Consider the following 17,093-nt stretch of genomic DNA (forward strand, 5'->3'; position numbering starts at 1 on the left):
CAGCCACAGGCTCTCTGGTGCTGGCTGCAGTGCTCTCCAGGGAGGATGCTCCAGCCACCACCGCTGCTGCCACCTCCCAGCCCTGCTCTCAACACTGACAGGACTCACACAGGGCCTCAGCCTTGGATTTCCCATTCAGGAGCAGCCTTGGGAAGTGAGAGGAGGAAATGGATCTGTTCCGTGTTCCCGGCACTTCCTCTCAGCCCTCTGTGCCCTGATTTTTTTCTCTTGTGGGAGCAGGGAACAGCCTGTATCACAGATAACAAAGGCAGTGACAGACACTGCTGGAGCATGGGGAGAACTGTGTACACTCCCAGAATCCTCCCCACCATCATCCTGGGAGAGCCACCGAAATGCTCGGAGCTGGTTCTATCCTCCAACCAATGGCACATTCACGGGATGCTGTCAGAGGTGTGGGGGGCAGCAGTAGGATGCTCAACCCCCCCATCTGGCCAAGGCAGACTCTGAAATGCCCACCCACAGGCAGTGAAGGCCCAGCTGCCTGCTGCCAGGTGGCAGAGGGAAAAAGCAGGAATGCTAATGGAATACAGGTTCTGGCCAATGGATTTGCTGTGTCCTGGGAGTGTGGTCCAGACACGAGGGTACAGAGAGGGTGGATGGTGGAGCAGGCAGACCTTTGTGGCTAAAGGACCACAAAGAGCATGGGTCCACCTTTGGGAAAACTGAGGCACAGCTTTCTGAAGGGGTGCATGCAGCCCACAGGGACCTTAGCACATCCCTGTCCCCATGCCAGGACACCAGAGCAGAGGATGAACTCCTGGGGTGCTGGGACATCTCCCTGCTCCAGCTGCAGGACATCCCAGGGACCCAGCTGCCAGGGGGCACCCCAGGCAGGGGATCCCCTTGCCCAGCCAAGTCCAGGAGAGCTGAGATGTTGGCTTAGCCCTGAAGGCTGCTTGCAGTGCCAGAGGCTGGCTGCCTGCCCGGGGACGGCGGTGGCAGGCTCAATCCCAGTGCCCATTGTGCTCCTGAGGGAGCAGGGCTGGGGGAAGGGACACGTTCTGGCCTCAACTTGAGACCAAGGCCACCGTGGTCATCCAGAGGGCTGGAGACCTGTCAGTCCTGCAGGATTAGCACAGGGTTAGACACCATTCCCATGGCTGCTGAGCTGAGATGGGGCCAGGGTGGGATGGGGCTGGGATGAGGAGGCAATGGGGCGAGACAGTGCCAAGGAAGGATGTGGTCAGGTTAGGAAGAGGCTGGGGTGGGATGGGGCTGGGGACCAGGGTGGGACAGGGCCAAGGCAGAACATGACCAGGGTAGGATGGAATTGCAGCAGGATGGGACAGGATGGGGCTGGGAATGGAGTGCCATGTAAGGATGTAGCCTGGTAGGATGGGACTAGAGTGGAACAGGGCCAGGCTAGGATGTGACCGGGCTAGAATGGAGCTGTGGTAGAATGGGATGGGGATGGGGATGGATGGGATTGGGATGGGAGGGTACCATAGAGTGATGGGAATGGGGTAGGAAGGAGCCAAGCAGGATGTGGCAAGGGCAGGATGAGGCTGGGCTAGGACAGGACTGGTGTGGGATGGACCCAGGCTGCGATGGGGCCATGGTGAAGGGGCCTGGCCTGGCTGTGGGATGCAGGAGGAAGCACGTCCTGCCCGATGGAAGCTGAGTGCCAGCCTGTACCTCAGAGTGCTCATCCCTGCAGGCTGGGGGATGGCTCCGCGAGGACGGAGCGCAGCCCGCAGCATTCCCAGCGTCGCTGTTAGTTTAACAATACCCTGCTGGCCTACATGCCGGGGCTAATTTTATCCCTGGAGCCAGGCCAAGACGGCCCTAACTTTCCTCGCTGTGATTTATCCCAGCCATTTCCCTTCAAAAACAAGGCCCCCATGCCAGCCCTGCTGTCTCTCAGCAGCAGCACGCTGTCCCTGCCAGGGCAGAGTGGGGCAGGATTTGCCCCTTGGGGGGCTGTTTAGAGAGCAGGAGGGTGGTTGCTGTGGGAACCCCTCCTGGGGTCATTCCCCACACTGCACAGGGATGTTCAAAGCTGGCTGGAAGCCAGGGGATGCTCAGGCAGAGCCTTCCCTGGGACCCTGGAGCAAGCTCTGTTTTTCACAGACATCTCTGGGAAGGAGGTGGATGTTTTTTCTACCAACGATTTTATTGAAAAGGCTGTGGGGCTATTTTTTTTCCCTTTTTTTTCCTTTTTTCTCCCTTTTCCCAGTCAGCAGCCATACTTGAGAAAGAGATTTCTCTTCGCCTCTGTGCATCTAGTTAAAAACCAATCAGTAAAAATGCAGCAGAAAAATGGAAAATATTGAAAATATATCGTGACAAACAAAAAATCTCTTCCAAATAAACATCTCTTTTCTTCTCTCTCTTTTTTTTTTTCCATCAGAAAAGCTTTTAGTGTGCAAAATGTCGACCGCTTGGATTTCTTCTCCCAGCGGGCTGGGATGCACCCACCCCTGCTCCAGGAGAGTGGGTTTTCAGAAAGCTAAAAATCACTGTGCAGAGTGATTTCACTGGGCAGAGCACCTTTACCTCCACGTCTGACCCTCTTGTGACCCCCCCACACTCCCGCCAGACCCGTGGCAGGGTGGGAGATCCCTAGGGAAAGGAAGAGGTGGCACAGCCAGCCCGTAGGGCAGGCGAGCCCTTCCTTCGGGGAAGGAAGCCCGAAGTCATTTGGTCACTAGCATGATGAGCTCCCGTCCGTTCTCAGCCTGTCCCGGGCAGAGGAGGCCTGGGGGGCTGCGGGCAGGGCGGGAGGAGGCGTTAGAGGTTGTCATACATGCGCAGCGTCTTCTCCAGCTGCTGGCTGACACGCTGGTAGAAGACGATCTGCTGCCTCAGGTAGGACTGCATCATCCTCTTGAAGTCGGCCACGCGCCGCTCGTGGAAGTGGTTCATCTCGGCCTGCAGGGCGAAGCCCACCACGCGGCAGCGCTTGCGGATCCCGTCCGCCTCCTCCTGGTCCATCCTGCCCTCGTCGCTCATCCGCTGGCTCTCTTTCACCTTGGCAAAGGCGCCTGGCGAGGCAGGGGGCAGCGTCAGAGGATCCTGCCCTGGGCAGCCCCGCTCGATCCCACGGCCCCACACAGACCTTCCTTCCTGCCTGCATCTCCCCCTGCCCACCAAACCACCCCTCTCCTCCAGGCAGAGCATTTTCTGTCTGGGCTCTGGCATCCCCAGCTCTTTTTCCATCCTATCGAGGGCAGTCAGCCTCATGTACAGCTGTTTTTTTGGGAGGTCTGGGCTTGGGGTGCAAAGCTGACGTGGGGCAGTGTTAGCACAGTCAAGCCCTCCAAATATTCCATGCCATTCCACAAATCGGAGTCAGAAGCAGCTCTGGGAGACCCCAGCCCAGGAAGCAGTGAGCCAGGATGTGGCAAGGGTATGTGGTGCTGTCTGGAGCTTGGCTGGGAAAGCATCTCCCTCTCCCAGAGGCAGCTGATGCTCTGACACCAGTTTTCCCTCTCCTTCCCTGTTTTTTTACAGCTTGGTTTCGAAAGAATCCTGCCTGGCTCCAGCCCCGCATTCCTCCCCCTCATTAGCACAGAGGCTAAAAAACTAAAAACAGGATCTGGCCCGCACTGGGCTTTCTTCCCTTCTTCCTGCCCCTTGCCGGGAGCACCAGACCCGGGGTTACAGCACTCCCGCTGCGCCAGCCCTGCTCCCAGAGGGGAGGAGGAGGTGAAGGAAGGAGCAAAGTTTGGAGGCCAAATCCTGCCTTCCGCTCTGCCCACGCGGCCTCGCTTCCGGAGGAGATCCAGCCCCTCTCCATGGGTAAACAACACTCAGAGGAAAGGCAAGGAAGCTGCCCGGGCAGGATTGAATCCTCCCTGCTCCCTTTGCCTTCTCAGCCTCCCCCAGGGATGTGGAGCGATGCACAGACATCCCTGTGTGCTTGGACACAGACAGCCCTGGCTTCACCCTGGGGAAAACCTGTCCTCCAAACTCTGGGGACAGCGGTGTGGGTGTCCCCGCCCAGCTGCCCGCAGCAGGGAGTGTGTGGACTTTGGCCCCACACCCTCACCGGCGGCTGCCTAGGGGCAAAAGGACACCGAGCCCTCCCTGCCTGCTGCCTGCCCCAGGGAGAGAACAGCAGACACTTCTCCCCACTCTGATCCCACCAAATCCAGGGAAGCAGGGACATGGGGAGCCCTGATGCCTTGAGGATGCTAAGCCCCTCGTGCTGGGCTTGGAGATGCAGGGACATACTCTGAAAAGTGTGACCCTGGCTGTCCCCACAGGTTCAATGTGTCCTCTATCCCACTGCCCTACACAGCCCCAAGTGTTGGTTAGCTAGCTCATGTATCCCTGCTGGCCTTGGCAGGAAGGGAGGATAAGGAAGGACAAGTGGCAGTGGGTGAGGATGGCCAAGAGGTGCTGGGCAGGTCACCCCAGCAGTGTTGGCTCCTCATGGTCTGGGAGAAGTGACATCCGTGCTGACCCCCTCAAAGCCAGTGCTTTGGGTAGCACCATCAGCAATTATGGAGTTCACAGCACCACTGGGGCAGACTCTGGACCCAAGAGCCCTAGCAGACTCTCCCAGGCTGGGGCCTAAGAGGCACAGGCAGTGGTTCCAATCCCCATTCCTATTCCTACCCTCATTCCCCATTCCCTTCAAGGCCCTGCAGAGGATTTCCTCACTGCATCCCCATCCCACTTGCAACACCATTCCCGCTCACATGAGGCCGTTCCTGGGGAGAAGAATGCCTCCTTACCTTTCTGCAGGTGGATGATGTCAGGGAAGTTGGAGAGGAGCCCTTGGTACAAGGAGAGAGTGTCCAGCATGAGGAACAGGTCGTTCTTGGGTTGCTCAGCGAACATCTCCCCCACAGCCTCGTACGTCTTGCCCGTGTGGGAGATGGCGTTGTTGAGGGCATCCAAGCTGTAGGGAGGGTCCATGTGGAAGGAGTGGCTGATGGCTTGGAATGCGTTGCCCAGCTTCTGGAACTCCTTGCGGAAGCCCCCCACGTGCTTGCGCACCAGCTCCGACGCCACATTGGTCAGCTGCAGGACGCTGTCGTCCATCTTCTTGCTGAAGGCCTTGAAGGCGTCCACGCGGTCCTCCACGTCCTGCAGGTCCTGGTGCTCTGTGGGAATCTGGATGGTGAGGAGGAAGCTGGCGCCCACCATCTCGTCCTTCTCCGCCCGGCGCTTGCCCAGCTTCCACTGCTTCTCGTCGCGGCAGCAGAGGAAGTGCTGGAAGCCCTCGTACTGGGAGAGGACGGGGTGGCTGGTCATGTGCTCCATCCAGAGGATCAGCCGCCGCTTGCGCTTCTCGATGAAGTCCTCCTCGAAGCGGCCGGTGGCCTGCTTCTCGGGCAGGTGGGGCACTGAGATCACCGTGAACTTGTGCAGCAGGCGGTTGTAGAGCCAGTCGAAGTGCTTGTACCGCCGGTACACGGGCGAGTTGATGTTGCTGGGGGTCAGCTTGTAGGAGATGTAGCTCTTGATGCCCTTGAACTTGGTTTGCTTGGTGGGGTCCTCCACGGAGCAGATGAAAGGGTTGGGGTTGGCCCTCCACTGCGGGCCTCTGGAGCCCATCTCGATGCAGTAGGTCTCGGCAATCTTGGACATCAGGGGCACATCACCCAGGATGAAGGCTTCCACCCCGGAGCGGACAAAGCAGGAGAAGCGGTTGAGGTTTCTCCCCACCACACTGCCCCTCTTGGAGGAGCTCATGCTGTCCTGCCTCTCCAGCGCTGGCTTGGGCCGGTAGCCGGCATGCTGGTGGTGGCCGTAGGCCGCCGGGTACTGCAGGCTGGGCGAGGGGTGCCCGTTGGTGCCCAGCGCGCTCTGGGGTTCCTCCACCACCGTGCACGCATCGTCCCAGTCGTCCCAGTCATCGTCATCATCATCCTCAAAACTGCCCTGGTAGGAGATGCCGGGGTTGGGGGATGCCGAGTACAAGGAGGAATCGTGCCCAGGGGAGCCGACCGGGCTGCTGGAATAGTCCGTGTAGTTGGAGCCCGAGCGGGAGCGGAGGATCTCGACGTAGGAAGCTGGGAAGAGGCCGGTCTCCCCACGGCTGTTTTGGCCCTGTAACCACCCGTCCAGGGAGTTCTCGCTGAAGATGACGAGCTCCTCGTTCTCCTGGATGCTGATCTCCTCTTTGTTTTCGCTCTGGAAGTTGTAAAGCGCTCTGGCTTTCAACGCCATGGCCGGTGCCGGGTCGGGAAGAAGGGGGGGGAGCCAGTGGAATGCAACCCCCTCGGCCAAAACACCCCCAAAACACCCCCCAAAACACCCCCCCAGCCCCGGCAATACCGCGGGCTGCGGGATCACCACCACGCGCTGCTGTGGGAAATGGCTTGGCCGCTTTCCCAGGAAAATAATAATAACACAAAAAAAAAAAAAAAAAAAAATGTGGCGAAGAAATCCCTTACGAGGTGACGCCAATGTCCCTATGTCCAAGTGACCCCCCCGGATCTCGGCGCCCCGGTTAGAAAGAACATTCCCCGTTTAAAAACGACATTCCCGTGGATTAAAAAAAAAACCCACCAAGATTCCCAGTCAAGCAAGCGGCGTTCCCCTGGCTCCGCCGGGATGCGAATCCCGGCCGGCCCAAGAGCCGGGCTCTGCCATGTCCACGCAGGGTTTATCTCTCCGGGAAGCTGATCCCGAGGTTTCACTCTCCCGGAGGAAAACCCCTGGCTGCAAACGAGGAAATAAATCCAAAGCGATTTTTCTCGGGCTCCTGTGGATAAAACACCCTACATTTCCCGTCGGTGGGAACGATCCCAAACCCTTCCCAACCTCCCGGTGATCCCGGGATTTTGCAATCCCTTTCCGGGCCGACTTTCGCGATGGTTGGTGGGGTTTGGTTTTTCCCTCAAATCCGTCAGTCTCTCACGCAGGACGGAGGCGGCGGTGCCGGTGTCGGTGCCGGGGCCGGTCCCGTCGGCGCTGGATGTGCCGAGGCAGTGCCGGCGCTGCTGCCGCCGCCGGAGGGTGGCGGAGCCGGCCGCCAGCCTCCCGTGACGCAGGGCAGCGCCGCGCTCCCCGCTCCGCCGCCCGGTTCGCGCCGGGGAGCGGCCCGGCCCGGCCCGGCCAGCCGCACGCTGCCCTCTGCAGGCAGGCAGCCGGCCCTGGGAGCACGAATCCCCGCCCGCGGGGCCGCGGCTGCTCCCGCGTCCCTGCCGGGGTGTCCCCCTCACCCGTGCCCGGTGCCGGCCCGCAGCGCCCCGTCCCGGTGCGCGGGCGCAGGGGAAACTGAGGCAAACTGAGGGGGGCGCGGGTCCTCCGCGCCGCGCGGAGGCGCTGCGGGGGCGCGGGCGGAAGCGCGGCGGGCGGGCCGCGGGGTTGCCATGGAGGAGCTGAGCGCGGCGCTGGCGGCGGGCGTGGGGCTGGCGGGGCCCTGTAGCCCGGCCGCGCCGCACCCACGGCTGGCCGCCTACAAACCCCGCGGCGGCCACGGGCAGGCCGAGCGCCGGCAGCGCCTGCTCCGCATCCAGAGAGAGTGAGGGCGGGCGCCGGCGGGATGGGAGCGCGGGGCGCGTTGGGCCAGCCCGGAGCTGCGTGTGGGGAGCGGGCCGGGCTGGGGGGGCCGTGGGTGACCTGCGGGGTTGTTCCCTCCACCCCAGGAGGCGGCTGGACTACGTGAACCATGCCAGGAGGCTGGCGGAGGATGACTGGGCCGGCGTGGAGAGCGAGGACGAGGACAGGGAAGGGGAAGATGCGGAGGAAGAGGCGATGGACGTGGATGCTGGCAAAAAGCTGCCCAAGCGCTACGCCAATCAGGTGAGGAGCCATCCTTGGGGTGGTTCGAGGCCATTTGCGGGCTGAGAGGAGCATGTCGTCCCCGGCTGGGTGCTCACAGAGAAACTGTGCTTGTTTCACCTCCCAGACACCCTGAGTTCAAATGGAAAACACGTGGACATGGGATGTGCTTTAGAATAAAAGATCACTGATTCCAGCCTTTGACTCTGCATCACCGTGTCCCCCACTTTAGGAGATTTCAGCTCAGCCAGCACCATGAGTACCCTGTTAGACAGGATCCAGCTAAAGATTTCTGTCTTTCCCTGTGTTTTGAAAGGAAATTAGGGCAAACTCAGCTCGGTTTTATCAGCCTGAGTGCTGTATTGATCCTAGATAACACACAGCCACTTAGGCAGCCTCTGAAGAGGTCAGCTTGTCCAGGCTCTTTACTCCTAATATCTTGGAATCTCCAAGTCCTGCTATGTTTTTAAAAATAAAGTGCTGGAGTGGGGGCCAATGTGTGGGGTGCTCGATCAAGGGCTGTGAACCCTACTATGCTGTGGTCTGAAGCTCAGTCAGCCGCTGGAAAACAAGAGAAAGGCTTGGGGAAGAATGTGTTAGGCAGGTTGGATTTCATTAGAGAGGAGGGAAGGAGCGCTTTTGGGGTGACATACAGTGCCAGCCTCTAAAGCACCCAGTGTAGCTGCCAAAGCAAAATCAAAACCTCCTTGCTTTACCCTCGAGCTGTTTGTTGTCCATAACTTCAGGACAGTTGTTACTGACTGGTTCTTCTTCATAGCTGATGCTGTCAGAGTGGCTGGTGGATGTCCCCTCAGACCTGGAGCAGGAGTGGGTTGTGGTGGTGTGTCCTGTCGGGAAAAGGGCTCTTGTCGTGGCCTCCAGGGTAAGTGGGCTTCCACCAGCTGGTAAAGGACCTGTACCCATTCACAGCCAGCATAAAACTGGCTTGACTGGGGTTTTTTCCACCTTTATTCCCTCACAGGGCACAACAGCAGCTTACACCAAGAGTGGCTTCTGTGTCAACAGGTTCCCATCCCTGCTGCCGGGGGGAAACCGGCACAACTCAACTGGTGACAAAGGTACAGGTGTGAGGAGGCCTTTGGGATAGAGAGGGGGGAGCTTCCTGGGAGTCTGTGTGTGCTGACAGGCCCAGTTCTGTGCCTCCAGTTCCCCCAGGTCCCACAGCTATGCCCCTTTTTGGTCAGCTTCAGGACTGTTTCTGTAACTCTGGGGATAACTAGATGGGAACAATGTCAGATGCCTTTTTGCTGGATGAGCATGTAGAATCCCCACATGGTTTGGCTTGGAAGAGACCTTAAAGCTCATCTTGTTCCCTGCCCTTCCTCTAAACCAGGCTGCTCCAAGCCCTGTCCTACCTGGCCTTGGACACTTCCAGGGATGGGGCAGCCACAGCTGCTCTGGGGAGTCAGAGACTCAGCACCTTCACAGGAAATAATTTCTTCCTTTTGTGCCTCTGCCTGGTCCTTTTGCAGCCTCAAAGATCAAGGCTTTTTGTGGTTGCAGTTTCTGTTAGCTGAAGGCAATCCCTCTGTACGTTACAGTCTCACATCAGGGCAGGATTAATTTTGGGACCTGGTATCTGCCAGCTGGGTTGGGCAGTGTTTGGAGCAGGTCTGGACCTCCCTGTGTTTGTGTGTGCAGTGTACAGCATCCTGGACTGCATCTATAATGAGGCCAAGCAGACCTACTACATCCTGGACGTGATGTGCTGGAGAGGACACCCCGTTTATGACTGCCAGGTACTGAGTCCTGCCCTCCCTTGTGTTCCCTGAGCTGCTTTGCTCCAGCACTGTGTGTAGCTCCCTCTGCAAAAGGCAGATATTTCTCCTAAGCCCCAGCATCTTCACAGCTTTAGGGCTGCTGGATAACTGTGTGCATGTTTTGGGGGGGAGCAGCAGGGTTTGGGGTGCTGTTCCTGCAGATGAAGTCTGTGAATGTCCCAGGTGAGCACAGAGGAACAAAGACACTTGGCAGATGCTGTCAGGTGATGTGTGGTGAATGGTCACTAACTCTGCCTCCTTTCACAGACTGACTTCAGATTCTTCTGGCTCTCCTCAAAAATCCAAGAGGAGGAAGGGCTGGGAGAGAAAAGCAGGATTAATCCGGTAAGTCCTTTTGTACTGAGGAGGAGGCTGGCGCGGGGTAAGCTCTCCTGTTCAGCAGGCTTCAGCAATTCCTTTCACAAGTGGAAGCTTTTTCCCTTTTTTCTTCCTTCCCCTCACAGATCAGGCTTCAAAGTGTAGATCTGATGAAATGGGATGCCGTGGTCAGGATGTAAATAGATCTGCTGTATATTGTAAATGAGTTCAGTGGGGTTATTCCCCCCATCCAAAGTGCTGAGGGAGATCACACTGCTGCAGGGTATCAGCTAACTTCCATGCTGTTTTTAGCTTTCCCTTGTAATGGAATGGAAAACCAGTGTGGTTTCTTCAGGAGCAGTGTTGGTTGGCAGCCTGACTACAATGGGATTTATTCCTGCAGTCTTGTGGGTTTGTAAAGCTTTAAGCCTTCCCTTTGTTTAAACTGATCATTGAAGTTGTCAGGATGAATGCAGAGTCCATGCTGAGCCAGAATAAAAAGTCTTCCTTTGAACACTTACACATGGAGTTCAGACCTAGAGCCCACAGCAGCTTGGAACGTGATTTTTGGGCACAGAGGTGAGAGATTTGTCTGCTCAGACGTGGCCAAGCAGAGCAGCTCCTGTAAGCTGAGCATCTGGGTGATGAATGGGCCTGACTGCAGTGAGGGTGTCTATGTTCAGAGAACATCCTGTGCTGACTCCCAACAGGAATATCCAGAAGATAACTACCTAATGCAGTGGGGGGCTGGTCATTTCAGCTTTCATTTCCTGGGTGGAAAGCTTGGCTTGGCTGAGCCAGCAGCCTGGAGCAGACGTCTGTCTGCTTTGCATCCTGCCTGGAGGTCATTATTTTCTATTTTGGTTGGAAGACCGTCTCTGGGTCAGGTCTCCTGAAAAGCACTTCCTGCAGTCTTAGGTGTTTGGGAAAAAAGGTATCAGGACATGGGAGCTGCTCCTCACCCTTTCCCTCTTATGCCAGATCCTCCACCAGAGGAATCCTTTCTTCTTAGTGCTGGATCCAGCAACTTGTTCTCCTGTAGACAGAGAGTTGCCTCTTCTAACCCTCTCTTACTCTTTCAGTACAAATTTGTGGGCCTGCAGAACTTCCCCTGCTCCTCGGACAGCCTGTGTGAGCTGCTGGCTACAGACTTTCCCTTTGAGGTGAGAACACACAGGTGGGGGCTGGACCCCAGCCTTGGCAGCAGCTCTGCCAGTGCTGGGAGAGAGGTGCATCCCCTCTCCTTGGGAATTTGCTCTTCTGAAGCTGCACAGAGCTTGCCAAGTTGCTCTTTCCTGGTGTGTGATGGATACCTTTATGCCTATGTTTGATCTGCTGCCTTGTCACCGACCTCATCCCACCACACAAACAATCAGGAGTTAAACCACGTCACTCCCTGAGTTTGTGCTGCCCTTGCTGCAGTTGGCTGTGTCTGAAAGAGCCTTTTTGGGATGAGAGGACACTCAGTCTGCCTCCAGAAGCAGCACAGCTCAGGTTCACACAGCAGTGTGATGGACAGCTGACCTTTTTAGGGCCAAAACTGGTACTGACCACTGCCCTGGGTGGGCTTGTGTGCATTTCCTTGGTGTTGTTGCTTCCAACAAGGCACCTGGCTGTTCTGTGGAGAGGAAGGAGCAGGGTGGTGGTAAGATCCCAATGGTTTCTGTGGGGTTTGGGTGTTGATGGTGGGTGCCTGGGGTGTACTGGAGCTGGGGGCAGTTGGCTGTGACAGAAATGACTGAACAGGACACCTGTGTTTGCTGCATCAGCTTTAAAAGTAGAATCACACAATATTGAGTGGAAAGGGAACTGCTGGTAGTGTCAAAGTCCAACTCTGGCCCTGCACAGGACAGCTCCAAGAATCCCACCCTGGGCCTCAGAGTGCTGTCCAAAGGCTGCCTGAGCTCTGGCAAGCTTGGGGCTAATAACTGCTGCCGTGGGGAGCCTGTTTCAGTGCCTGACACCCTTTGCAGGAAGAACCTTTTCCTAATATCCACTCAAAACTTCCCCTGGCACAGCTGTTGTGCTGTTCTGACCTCTGGGGAAGGGCAGGACAGGCAGATCCATGTGCCACCCATGCCACAACATGTGGTTGTGAGCAGGGAGTTGCAGGCCCTTGTGGAATCAGCTCTGGCTGCTTTTCCCTGCCCTGGCTGACTTGTCACTGCAAGGAAGGGGATGCAGGAGGCAGTGGCATTCCGACCCAGTGACAGTGACAACATCTGTGAGCCAGAAGCTCCTCCAGTGGCTGCAGCTGTTCCTGGGAGTGCCTCATGTCAGGAATAGCCTCCACAGAGGTTTCTTGTCCCACGAAGCCAAAAGCCACGTTGATGTGACAAGTGTCTCTTGTGCTCTCCCATCCTGAGTTAGCCATTAAAATAGGTGTAGGTTTAAGTTAAGGGCTGACTTTGCTTTCTGCTTGTGAAAGCCAGGACAGTCATCAGAGCAAACTGGAAAGTCCCAACCCCTCACTGGTCTTGCCAGACCCTGCTCTGAGCATGGATTGAAGAGGCTTCCCAGCTTTCTTACAGCTGGCTTGCTCAATAATAAATGCCCTGAGTGCCTCTGTAGGAACAGTCATTCCTGGCTTTCCCGAGTAGAGTCTTCATTCCTTCCTGAGCCATCTGCTCCCTTGAGGAAAGGCTGAGGAGCATTTGCGTGCTGCAGTCAGAGCAGTGAACTTCTCGGCTACAAAGGAGGCCCTTGCGAAACTCTGGAGCAGGAGATGAAGCTGAACAGGCTCCAGCTGTGTAATCCAGCTGTGATTTCCCCCCGAGGCCCTCTGCTGTATCAGGGTGTGACCCCAAGAAGAAAAACGTGGTGTACATTGGCTCAAAGCAGCCCCAGCAGCACAGGAACCGTGTTGCTTTTTCCAGGAAGGGAGCAGTGGGTCTCTGCGGTGTGCCACAAGAGGGAGCCCAAAATTCCCCAAAAACACCTTCTAGCACAGGCACAGAGCAGGATAAACTGCAGCAGGCAAAATACATCCTGACTATGGATGAAGGGTAACAGAGGTGCTCTTAGGTCTGGACCCAACACCTTTTGATTCTGACAGGGATCTTGTGTGTGTGGTGGCCACAGTGCTTTCAGATCTGGGTCTTCAGAGTTAATCTGTCACCTCAGAGCTGATCCACTCTATTCAGTGGACACTTATTCCTCGGAATTCAGTAGACTTTGGATCAGTTGACTGACTGAATTTCAAGTGGTTTTTGGTGTGGATCTTAAGAGCTACTGTCCTTCTCACAGGTCTGAGTAAAACCATGCTTTCCATGAAGGTAGGGAAGCCAAAGTCTCTGAGAAATCCTGAAGTTTAGGAGTGGGAGGACTGTTAAGCACCTAAAATCTGGAAAGAGTGGCTGTGGAATGCTAAATCCTGCCAGGCCAGTCTCCTCAGGTTCGGTCATTTAGGGACAGCGTCAGTCCTTGTTCTCATGTGGCCAGTGTCACTGTGGTGACTCAGGGTCAGGGACCCAGCCAACAAATCAAACAAACGGGAAGGAATACAGGAGTCACTTAAATCAGGGAATGGAGAACATGACCTAACTGCACCAGGCTGAGCTCCTTTGAATTCTCTAGCTTGGGGAAGGTATTTGGAGTGATCTGGAGGGCCTCTCTAGGCTCTGATCTTCACCAAAGCATTCCTGTGGGTGCTGGAGAATCCCCGTGTCTCATCAAGTGCCACGCACCCACAGGAATGGGCTGGATGTGCTGGAGTGCTGCACAATTTGATTCTTTTCAGCAGGCAGGGTGGGGGAAAAGCTTTTCACTTTATATATCCTCAGGGGTTGCACAAGCTCATCGTGATGTTTACTGTTCTGGTTTTATGTTTTCCTAGCACAGAAATCCCCCTTTTTCTGGGATTATTTTGCAAGATGTTAACTGAAAATTATGGCCAGACTAGTGCCAGAAGCTTTACACTCTCTGTCAGAGGTTAGCATCTGTGGAGCAGGAGTGAATATATGCTGCTCTGTGCTCAGCCAATGTTTCTGTTCTGAGGGCTGTAGGATCAAGGAGGGGCCTGGGAGCAGTTTATCCTGAGGTGGGCTCTTGTTCTCCTCTCTTCTGCCCACCCAGCCACTCTTCCTCATAGCCAAATGGCTTTTTAAGAGCTTGTGGAGCTGAGCTAAGAGGAGCACCACCTCCAGCATTAGTCAGCCTGACAGCAGGATCCAACCTTGCAGAGCACACCCCTGGGAAGCGTGGGAAGAGGGGGGCTGAGAATCCCTGAGCACGGTGGGGAAGTGGGGAAAACATCAGCCAGCTGCAGCACTGCAGAGTGTGGAAATAGCAGCACAAGAGTTAGGACCTGAACCTTTAAAGTCCTGAGTGCCCTTAACTGTCACTGATTGCTAGGAGAAGTTATCTCCTGGGAAGCATTAAGAATTTTTTTGGCATAAGCCAGCTGAAAGAGCTGTTAGGAGCTGGGGCTCCTTGGCGTCACACACTCGGGCTAATTACTTTCCAAATGTATTATTTAAAATAACCCTAATCCAGTAAAGTGGGCTGCCTTATTCAGAAACTCTCTGGCTTTTCTGCAGAATGGGATGAAAGCATCCAGAGGACATTGCTCTGTGCTGACACCAGGCTGGACTCATTTGCCTTTGACAATTTAAAGCCATCTGGGAGTCGCTGATCTTTCAGGGCAGCAGCTCTGCAGGTTTCTTCTTTCCCTTCCGCTATTTATTGCACTGCTTGAGGAAAAACGATCCAGCTGGTGGTTTTGGCCTGCAAACTCAGAATCTGGTGCCTGGTCATTCACCTGCAGGAGCCTCAGCTCTGCCCTTTCATTCACTGTCTCTGCTGCCCACAGGTCGACGGGCTGCTCTTCTACCACAAGCAAACGCACTACACGCCCGGCAGCACCCCACTGGTGGGCTGGCTCCGGCCCTACATGGTCCCCGAGATCCTGGGGCTCGCTGTGCCCCCCACCGCGCTCACGGCCAAGCCCGACTACGCCAGGCAGCAGCTCCAGCAGATCATCGAGAGCAAGAGGAGCAAAAAGCTGGCGGGGGAACAGGGCCACCCCAGCGGGCGAGAGGCCGCGAGGAACGGACACTACGAGCTGGAACACTTGTCCACCCCCCAGCCAGAAAAGTCTCCAGGGGGCCGGGATGGAGCAGTGAGCCAGATGGAGAGCTAAACTGCTGGGCAGGGAGCAGGGAAAAGGCTCTCTGCTCCTCACTGTGCCTCTGAGAGGGGACAGAGGAATAATGATAGGATGGCCTTGTTTAAAGGGCATGACAGTGGAGTATCTTGCCCCAGGTGCTGCTGGATTTTTTTTTTTCTCATTATTACATACGTTTTGCCAGGACTTCTGTGAGGCCTTAACAGGATTGTCTGGTTCTTTGCTGAAGCAGTCATGTGTTGGGAAATGATCTGTCCCCGTAGCGCAGGGATGCAGTTCGGCTCCTGACCCTGCTTCTGTTAGAGTCTTGGCAAATCTCCAGCATAGGAACAGTGCTTGGACCTTTGAGGTGCAGCTGCTGCTTGTGGCCCTTGCAGCAGCCCTGCCTTCCCAGCCCTGGAAATCAGGGCTTCTCAGCCTTTGATCCAGCTGTTTTCTGAGGCCTTTTCAATGAAAGTTTTTACTGACAAGGAGTTTGCAGTGAGCTGCTGTAAATCCAAAGAGTGGATTTTCCACAGCCACGCATTCTTGGAAAAATCTAAATTTCCTTGTGTTGCAGCAGGACCTGCCTCGGAACAGGGCTTTGTGCGGCACAAGCACGGCAGAAGCCTCTCTCTCCTCGAGGCTTCTCTCAGTGGGGGGAGGAAGGAATGGGTTCGCTCTGAAAAACGCTACCATTGATCGTGCCAAATAAAAGGTTTCTCAGAAAGACAAATTCTTGAGCGTCTTCCTGCTACCTAAGGGTGGATGCGTGCTGTGCCTCCCAAACAGGGATTGAAAAATTGGTTCCAGTGCTGACTGGAGCAGAGGAAACGCTTGCGTGGGTTTAATTCTCTGCACATCGAGGTGCTTCAGTCTCGTGTCCTGTCTTTCTCATCCTAGTCCAATCGCACTTTTTTTAAGCACTGACTGCTCCCCCTCCCTGGTTTTAAGGGCATGAAATGATTCTTCTCGCTGTCCCCAGGTTGATAAAAAGGAGGGAGATGAAAGACCAAGCTCAAGGCAGCGTTGGGGACTCTTCTCCCAGCTCTGTATGGAAATGCCCCTGGAGGAGATACTGAGAGTGAGGATGGCCACCTGCAGATAGCGGGTGCACTTGTATCCTGCCCTCGCACCCCCCATTTTTCCCAGAAAAAGCCTGGTTTGTGTGCCAAGCGTGTGGGCTGTGTGCGACCATCTGGCTGTGCAGCCGCTATTGATGATACCAGCGGGCAGCAGGAACTGGCCTGGCCGTGGGAGGGGGCTGCTCTCCACTCCTCTTCCTCGGCAGAGAAGTGGCACCCTGGCCCCGCAGCGCTCGGAGCTGTTGTCTTTCAAACAGCTGCTTAATTTGCTGGTTTCAGTTTGTTTCTTGGGTTTTTTTTAACACGTGAAGCAGCTGGCCCAGGGAAAGAGGATGAGCACCTGGACTGCCTTAACCTCCCCATCGCTCAAGGGTTCCCACCTTCAGCCTCCCTGGCTGGCAGACAGCTGCGGGAGAGAGCTGAGGAGGAGACGCATCCAGCCTCCTGTCAGCACGGTTTTCCTTCCATCAGGCAATTAAACCCGGAGGTGGGCATCTGGATGGAAGATTTGTGCGTCCCTTAGGGCAGAGAAAGCTGCAGCTCAGGTTACTGCCCTCCAGCAGCTTTCCAAGGTCCTCCAGCGAGGAAAGGAGAGGAAATGGAGCCGAAGAGGGGCTGGATGCGCTGCTGGAGGAGAGCGAGAGGGAAGCGACTGCAGCTTCCCGCCGGCTCCAGATGATGCCTCATAGTTTCCCTTTTAAAAGCATGAGCCGGGCTGGAGAAATAAATATTTGCGTTACAATTCCTGTTGGGAACGAAAGGCTGTTTTTGGAGGGAGGGTGTCAAACGGAAGTCGCGGAGGCCAGCGCAGCTCGGTGCCGTGACTGCTGTGTTTGCTGGGTGCGATCCCACTCCCAGCTGGAACAGGCAGCAGCTCCGCTGGAGGGGTCACCTCACCGGGGCTGAAATTTGGGCTGGGGCAGGAGAGCCGAGCGGGCAGCTCGACCTGGAGACGTGGCCTGGGGCGCTGGGGGACAGATCCAGCCTGGAGCTCTCATCCAGCCGGGGCTCAGCCCCTTCCCTCTGCCCTACTTCCATTTTCTCCCAGTTAGGTGCATAGGCTTCGGCTGCAGGCACGCTGCCAGCACAGTGCTCCTCGGC

The 17,093-nt window shown here is 56.2% G+C and overlaps 2 protein-coding genes across 2 annotated transcripts; one reads left to right on the forward strand and one right to left on the reverse strand.

Moving 5' to 3' along the window:
- Window positions 1–2,113: 2,113 nt before the first annotated feature.
- SNX33 (sorting nexin 33) lies at window positions 2,114–6,918 on the reverse strand. Its single transcript, XM_033071083.1, has 2 exons — window positions 4,704–6,918; window positions 2,114–3,005 (listed from the first exon to the last, which is right to left on the reverse strand). Exons 1-2 carry the CDS (start codon window positions 6,142–6,144, stop codon window positions 2,752–2,754), a joined length of 1,695 nt encoding a protein of 564 aa, XP_032926974.1. The 5' UTR covers window positions 6,145–6,918; the 3' UTR covers window positions 2,114–2,751.
- A 374-nt stretch (window positions 6,919–7,292) lies between these two features.
- On the forward strand, window positions 7,293–15,643 carry SNUPN (snurportin 1). The gene is made up of 8 exons (XM_033070888.1): window positions 7,293–7,444; window positions 7,569–7,725; window positions 8,483–8,587; window positions 8,687–8,783; window positions 9,367–9,464; window positions 9,753–9,830; window positions 10,886–10,966; window positions 14,614–15,643. The coding sequence occupies exons 1-8, from the start codon at window positions 7,293–7,295 to the stop codon at window positions 14,941–14,943; spliced, it is 1,098 nt and encodes a 365-aa protein (XP_032926779.1). The 3' UTR covers window positions 14,944–15,643.
- Window positions 15,644–17,093: the final 1,450 nt, after the last annotated feature.

The sequence above is a fragment of the Catharus ustulatus genome, chromosome 12 (genome assembly GCF_009819885.2).
Source record: "Catharus ustulatus isolate bCatUst1 chromosome 12, bCatUst1.pri.v2, whole genome shotgun sequence".
NCBI classification, from domain to species: Eukaryota; Metazoa; Chordata; class Aves; order Passeriformes; family Turdidae; genus Catharus; species Catharus ustulatus.

What these genes read in the sequence shown, in the direction of transcription:
- SNX33 (XM_033071083.1), bottom strand. Translation starts at nt 6,144, where the DNA reads ATGGCGTTGAAAGCCAGAGCGCTTTACAACTTCCAGAGCGAAAACAAA. An exon ending in CATCATCCACCTGCAGAAAG is followed by an intron (nt 3,006 to 4,703) that starts GTAAGGAGGCAT and finishes CTGCCTCGCCAG; the next exon opens with GCGCCTTTGCCAAGGTGAAA.
- SNUPN (XM_033070888.1), top strand. Translation starts at nt 7,293, where the DNA reads ATGGAGGAGCTGAGCGCGGCGCTGGCGGCGGGCGTGGGGCTGGCGGGG. An exon ending in CAACTCAACTGGTGACAAAG is followed by an intron (nt 8,784 to 9,366) that starts GTACAGGTGTGA and finishes TTGTGTGTGCAG; the next exon opens with TGTACAGCATCCTGGACTGC. An exon ending in AGAAAAGCAGGATTAATCCG is followed by an intron (nt 9,831 to 10,885) that starts GTAAGTCCTTTT and finishes TTACTCTTTCAG; the next exon opens with TACAAATTTGTGGGCCTGCA.